The 7437-nt window shown below is 46.6% G+C and overlaps 2 protein-coding genes across 2 annotated transcripts in view; both read left to right on the forward strand.

Annotated features, from left to right (window-relative positions):
* Positions 1 to 234, forward strand: part of MCYG_01214 (conserved hypothetical protein) — a gene marked incomplete at both ends in the record, with an annotated part of 793 nt that extends 559 nt beyond the window's left edge. Inside the window, one exon of the mRNA XM_002851064.1 lies at positions 51 to 234. Coding sequence (XP_002851110.1) covers positions 51 to 234 — 184 coding nt within the window. The remainder of the gene's footprint in view (positions 1 to 50) is intronic.
* A 1124-nt stretch (positions 235 to 1358) lies between these two features.
* On the forward strand, positions 1359 to 5833 carry MCYG_01215 (DNA-directed RNA polymerase III largest subunit; the record flags this gene model as incomplete). Its single annotated transcript, XM_002851065.1, has 3 exons — positions 1359 to 1450; positions 1512 to 1773; positions 1856 to 5833. 3 exons carry the CDS (start codon positions 1359 to 1361, stop codon positions 5831 to 5833), a joined length of 4332 nt encoding a protein of 1443 aa, XP_002851111.1.
* Between the last annotated feature and the right edge of the window lie 1604 nt (positions 5834 to 7437).

Consider the following 7437-nt stretch of genomic DNA (forward strand, 5'->3'; position numbering starts at 1 on the left):
GAAGCCTCAGATCTATACCGTCAGCAACGACATGGGCTCCACGGCCCTAGCCCCATGAGTGAAGTTGTAGATAACCACGCTCTAGAGCTAAATCCCTTCAACCTTACAGAGGCCGTCAGCAGGTCTAGAGACGGTGCGAGGGCTAGTGCGGCCCGGTCAAGAGACTATAGGAGGTGCCGTCAGGGACCTGTGGAGAGGGATGTTAGAAGACGTCAAGGGAACGAGTCAGAGTAGTATATCCCAATAACCGGTCTTCTCTTGCATATTCTCTTCTTCTTGTTCTTGGGATGAACATGATCTCTTTCTCATTGTATATTTCATTATCCTACTCGTTCCAGTAACCACCACCAGGCAATTGTTGAATTTCCTGTGTATTTCTCACCTTACTTGTTCATAACTCTTTAACTAAGTATTAACGAATTTCTTTAGCCCATTATATTTACCATTTCTTTTGATGTATGACTGCTACAGTAATAAGTCTCATGAGCATAAACAAAACAAAACATACTTCAGGCGATACTTCATACTTCCCTTTTCCCCGGACTTCTTTTTACGAGGCTACGTTGCACCTGCGGAGTGTCCCTGCCAGGGAAGAAGAGGAAAGTAACGGATGGGAAATCAAGAAACAGACCATCCTTCATGCAACCATCCTTGCCATCCTTGCATGCATGGCTAGCTCGGAATATATATGGAATGGGTCCTTCTCACCAATCACTGCAGCTGGGTGTAGGAGAAAACGAGATACAGGTTTAATCCGATTGGTTACAGGGCGTCTTTCCTTTCACTTAGATCTATATTTGATGGTACCAGCACGAGCTTGAAACGGCTTGTATCCCTCCAGATGATGCCGTGTCAATGCAGCCATCTCACCATGCTAAGGGTGGGTGGACTGCCTTCTGATGGTGGTCTGATAATACAGTTCACCCCCCGTTGGATAATATAGTTTTGCGGGACTCTCTGTCGTCGTTGCGACCGTCGACTTTGACATACAAAACTTGCATTTGATACATAGCCATCTATACATTTGATCTATACCGTTTCTACTTCGTCAATATTCCATAAAGATTGTTGATATTTCTTCGGACGTGAGATAAGATAGTGGCACGTGATCGCCTGTCAGATAAAGTCACGTGTTTATGATAATCTAAAAAAGGTTTGAAGCTTCAAGATGAGTCGAAGAGGGGAAGATTTGGACGCACTTTTTTTTACCACACAATATTTCTTTTTATCTTGCTCCCTGCGGCGCATATTATCTACTCATGGGACGCAGAATACGATAGCAAGTGGGAATTCATATCCACTGGCTTATTTGCGAGAAATTAAAAAGGGGCTAGGGCTGTTGGTTTGCCTTCAAAATGATGACTACAGATGCCCTGCCTGTTGATCCGGGCAAGGCTCAGGTCATAGACCGGGTGCCCAAGGTTATCAAGGAGATCAATTTTGGCGTCCTGTAAGCAGCTTTCTATACCCGAGATTTTCTGGTGAGATAAACTAATCAATGTTCGGCATAGTTCAAATCAAGATATCATCAGCCAGGCGCACGTTGAAATCTCGGACAGAAAGCTTTTCGACCTCGATAACAACCGCGCGGTAGCTCGAAATGGCCCCATGGACCCTCGTCTTGGTATATCCAATAAGTCAGATACTTGCGAAACTTGTGGTGGTGATTTACAAGAATGCAATGGGCATTTCGGATACGTTCGACTCGTCTTGCCTGCCTTCCATGTCGGATACTTTAAGCGCACTATCGAAATATTGCAGGATATCTGCAAGGTAAGGAGTTGGGCATGTTCATGAGATGGGTTACTTTGTGGAGTTGCTGACTTTTTTTTTTTTTTACAATTGGGTGGATTAGGATTGCTCTAAGATTTTATTGCCGGAGGATGAGAGACGGTCATATTTGAAGGAGTTACGGCGACCTGGGCTGGATAACTTAAGACGTATGCAGATAAATAAACGCATCAACGTTAGATGCCGAAAGACGCCTGTGTGCTACTACTGCAATGCAATCAATGGCACTGTCAAGAAAGCTAGTACTGGCGCGTTAAAGATTGTACACGACAAATTCCGGGCGTTCAATGCTTCGTTGTCGGCTAAGAAAATTCCTCCTCCAAGCAAGCTTGCCTTTGATCGATCCTTCGAAGAAGCAAAAAAATCTAATCCGGATATCGAGAAGCACTACAGGCGGGTATTTGATGACCTAAACCCACTTCGAGTGCTCAAGCTGTTCCGCCGGATCTCAGATGAAGATTGTGAGCTACTTAGCTTAAACGTCGATGAGGCACGGCCGGAATACTTTCTTTGGCAGTTCATACCTGCTCCCCCTGTTCCTATTCGACCATCCGTGGGCCAGGAGGGAGCTAGTACGGAGGATGATCTTACTGCGAAACTGGGGGATATCGTTCAGAGTAATCTGAACTTAAAAATGGCGCTGGATAAAGGTGCCCCCGTTCAGACGATTATTGAATGTTGGGATTATATGCAGCTTCAGATTGCGGTATATATTAACAGTGATATTCCAGGACTACAAAATACGGATTCCAAAAAGTCTATTCGAGGACTGTGCCAGAGATTAAAGGGGAAACAAGGAAGATTCCGAGGAAATCTGTCGGGAAAGCGTGTTGATTTTTCGGGACGAACTGTCATTTCACCGGACCCTAACCTGCGAATTGACGAAGTTGCTGTTCCACAGCTGGTGGCGATGAACATGACATATCCAGAACGGGTAACAAGATATAACAAGGAAAAGCTACGCCAGTGTGTTCGAAATGGCACGAAAACCTGGCCAGGCGCAAATTACCTGATAAAACAAGGCAACTCGTTCAGGCTCTTTTTGAAATACGGTAATCTGAACATGATAGCGAATCAGCTTAGCGAAGGGGACATAGTTGAGAGGCACTTAGAGGACGGGGATATTGTTCTTTTCAACCGTCAACCATCACTTCACAAGCTCAGTATCCTCTCCCACTTTGTCAAGGTCAGGCCGCACAGGACATTCCGGTTGAACGAGTGTGTTTGCAACCCATACAACGCTGATTTTGATGGCGATGAGATGAATTTGCACGTTCCCCAGACGGAAGAAGCAAGGTCTGAAGCGATGGAGCTTATGGGAGTTAAGAACAATTTGGCTACACCAAAGAACGGAGCGCCAATTATTGCTGCTATCCAGGATTTTATCACCGCAGCCTATCTTCTCAGCAGTAAGGATAATTTCTTTGACAGAAAAACCTTCACTCAAATATGTTTATCTATGCTTGACTCTAGCACCCGGCTTGAGCTCCCACCACCAGCAACACTGAAGCCACAGATGCTCTGGACCGGCAAACAGGTGTTCAGTGTTCTCATGAGGCCAAATAAAGACAGTCCCGTCAAGGTCAACCTTGACGCAGCATGTCGTCAATTCAAGCGTGTCAAGGATCAGCCTAGGGATCTATGCGAGAATGACGGGTGGCTCTGTATTCGCAACTCGGAAATGTTATGCGGCGTTGCAGACAAATCAACAATCGGAGATGGAAGAAAAGATAACATCTTCTTCGTTATCCAAAGGGATTTCGGTCCCGCTGCAGCGGCAGAAGCGATGAATAGGTTATCAAAACTTTCCGCTAGGTGGTTGACAAACAAAGGCTTCTCCATCGGTATAACGGATGTGTACCCCGGCACCGGCCTTGTTAAGCTTAAGGACACACTAATTGACAATGCCTTCAAGCAGTGCGACGATCTGATCATTAAAGCTAGCAAGGAGAAGCCCCAAAAGGGTAAATCTGACAGTCGACAAACGGCAGAGAACGAAATCACCGGTATTCTTAACAAACTCCGACAACAGGCTGGTGAATACTGTATTTCCGAACTTAGCAAGCATAACGCGCCCCTAATCATGGCAAAATGCGGCTCAAAGGGATCCGACATTAACGTATCTCAGATGGTAGCTGTCGTCGGACAACAATCCATTGAAAATTCCCGTGTCTCCAAAGGTTTCCAAGATCGAACCCTACCTCATTTCCCTCGGCATTCCCAGCATGCTCTCGCAAAGGGTTTTGTGCGAAATAGTTTTTTTTCCGGACTCACTCCTACAGAATTTCTCTTCCACGCAATGTCTGGTCGGGAAGGTCTAATTGATACCGCCGTCAAGACTGCAGAGACAGGTTACATGTCTCGAAGACTTATGAAATCTCTTGAAGACCTGTCTACTCGGTATGATAATACAGTTCGAGACTCGTCTTCCTTCGTCATCCAGTTCCAGTATGGAGACGATCAACTGGATCCTGTCAACATGGAAGCTTCCGCTAAGCCTGTCCATTTCGAACGTACCTTTACACATGCTGAGAGTACTACATATGACAGGAATGACAGAGGCCTCTCCGCAGACGAGATAATGGCTCTATGTGAGGAGCTCCTAGCTCCTGAGCGTAAGAAGTTAGCTCGGTTCGATTTACTAGGGAATACCCTCCCTTATACTGCTGAAAATGATTTTGCTACCGACCAGTGGGAAAGCAATCGTGACTTCTTGAGTTCGATTGAAGAGTTCGTAGCAAATAAGGCTGAACAACTTAGATCTATTGATGGGGAAGAAAGCAAGGGGCAGATGGCATTTACACACACTGGCAAACTGTCCGCCAGAACACTGAAAGCTTTCATTGCCTCATGTTTAGATAAATATATGCGTGCTCACGTTGAGCCTGGCCACAGTATAGGAGCCATTGGTGCACAGTCCATTGGCGAACCCGGCACCCAGATGACGCTGAAAACTTTCCATTTCGCTGGTGTCGCTGGTATGAGTATCACTCAGGGTGTACCGCGCATTAAGGAAATCATCAATGCATCAAAGGAAATTAGTACACCGATTATCACTTGTGAGCTTACGAACAAGACGGACATGCGTGCAGCTGAGATCGTCAAAGGCCGCATTGAGAAGCTTTTCCTCAAGGATATCGTCTACTACATTGAAGAGATCCGTTCTGAGTCTACCTCGTTTATCAAAATCAAGGTTGATTTCTCGACAATTGACAAACTGCAGCTCGAGATAACGTTACCTCAAATTCTCCTTGCTATCAAGAAGCACAAGGCGTTCAAGGCTGCTGATCTTAGATTCCAGACTTACCACTCGCATATCCATATCTATGTGGATGAAGGTGCCTCCATGGCAGGCGTTTCAGTCTCCGAACTCAAGATCACTGGTTCGGATCCGTATATTCGAATCAACTACCTGAGGCGAATTCTTCCTAACATCCAGGTTTTTGGCTATCCGGATTGCGCGCGAGCTGTCATCCGTGTCGGAGAAAAAGTTGCCACCAACATTCTCTTGGTCGAAGGATATGGCCTTCGAGCCTGCATGACCACTGATGGAGTTGATGGCCACCGTACCCGCACCAACCACATCATGGAAATGCGGGATGTGCTCGGCATTGAGGCGGCGCGTACGACTATCATCGACGAGATCAGCTCTGTCATGTCTGGCATGTCAATCGATCCTCGCCACATGCAGCTTCTTGCTGATGTTATGACATATAAAGGCGAGGTACTTGGAATTACCCGTTTCGGACTGGCCAAAATCCGCGACTCGGTCCTTCAGCTGGCCAGTTTCGAAAAGACTGCGGATCATCTCTTTGATGCCGGTGGTGCGGGCAGACGCGATGCTGTGCAGGGAGTGTCGGAATGTATCATTATGGGTAAGACCATTTCACTGGGCACAGGTAGTATGGAAGTCGTTCGAGATCTGAAGCTTCTTGACAGCCATGTGGGCAAGAAGAAGACGGTGTTCGATGACGCCTGGAAAGATATCTGTGAGCCGAGGCAGAGAAGGCGGGCTCTTCCCCGTACGGCTATGGCTTGCTAGGCGGGAACTACCTCGCACGGACTTGGTTGTCATAGGAGGTCAAACGACTGTTCAGTTTCAGATGGTTCACCAAAACGTCTAGAATCAGATGTATCCATCGGATATGGACGCTCAGTTCTTGGACGATTATTCCGCCGTTTCAAAACACGCTATAGAGGCAAAGCAGCTCCCTCTGCCATTCTGACTTGTCTCCTCTGTCGACGCGGCCCCATCTAGATCTGTCCTGGAAGCCAGACTGGCTGAACCCATCCGTTACAGAGCTAAAAAAAAAAAAAAAACACTAACCCTGAGCAAGCTGGGCCTGACAGGGATACCTTGCAGCTTGTTATCCAAAAACGTTCTGCCCCCGAAAGATATACCGGTCGCACAGCAAGGCCCGAACCTGTCATTCCATGTCAGACAGACCGCTTTTATCTTTCCTTCTCCTGTACGATGAGAATATTTTTGATTTTTTTTTTTTGCATTTAGCCCAAAAACCGCTTTCATGTCTATCTGTTTTAGCGTCTGCATGTATATATCATATGTACTATTTCTTTTTCTTTTTTTTTTTGGAATGAATAACTATCCTGGATGGGGAAAGTTGGATTCTCAAGTCGCCTGTGCTCCGATCCGCCATCGTTCCATCCGTCTATCCTCGCTCTGGAGCCATGTCTCCAACAACCAACCAACCGTCTTATCGGCCATACTCGCTGTACATATACACTGTATAAGCACTCTCTTCCCAGGATCAACACTCGTTGCTTTCAGATCATCGCTGACTCAGCGACCATCGCTCAAGAACTTGCCTCCTTATTGAAAAGTGAATCCTGCATCGAGGTACATATACATATCTCCAGCAGAGGCGACGACAAACAACTCATCAGCATACAGCTGACCCATAAACAACTTGGGTGGAAACGGAAGTGCCATTTTGCTGTGGCGTCTGCAGGAGCCAGGGGGGCTTGCTGTGGAAGAGGGAGCGTGTCCTGCATATTATGCACTCCCTAAAAAGTAACTAACTGGCGCCCTTTGCCCATGGTCCATTCGGCGTCGATCTGGCCCACAGCCAAGCTGGCCTGCCTCCTCGCCTCCTTTCTACGCATAGGGAGCAAAAAGTACTTCAACTCCTGTATCTGCATCTCTTCCCCCCCTTCCGGTGACCGTTCTCGTCACTCTCCTTGTGTTAATTCACTCCTTGTTTCTTCTCACGCAGTTCTTGGTTCTTTCACTGTTCCTTTTTTCGTTGTTTCGTTCTTCCCCCTGCATAGAAAGCTCTGCTTTCATTTTTGGTTTCACAGCGGCTGTTTCGAGAGCTTCCCTGACCCCGAACCCGATCTCGAATTCGATCACTTGTCCGTTTACTCCTATCCGCAGAGCCGCCACTATAGATCGCCAGTATATATTAGACCCCTGACGCTTGCAAATTCCGGAGATATTTAAAAAAGAAATAAAATCTTCCGTGGTTCGTTCGGATAGATAGTTTCTTGCAAATGAAGGATTAAACGAGATTGTTTGATTATCTTGAACCCTTGCCGAAGGATCATGCAGTTTCTATGGCTATGTCTTCTCTCAGCTGTCACCTTACTATCTACGGGACGCTGGCGTTCTATCCCATCAAGTTGCCC

This window comes from Microsporum canis, genomic scaffold (assembly GCF_000151145.1).
Source record: "Microsporum canis CBS 113480 supercont1.1 genomic scaffold, whole genome shotgun sequence".
NCBI lineage: Eukaryota > Fungi > Ascomycota > Eurotiomycetes > Onygenales > Arthrodermataceae > Microsporum > Microsporum canis.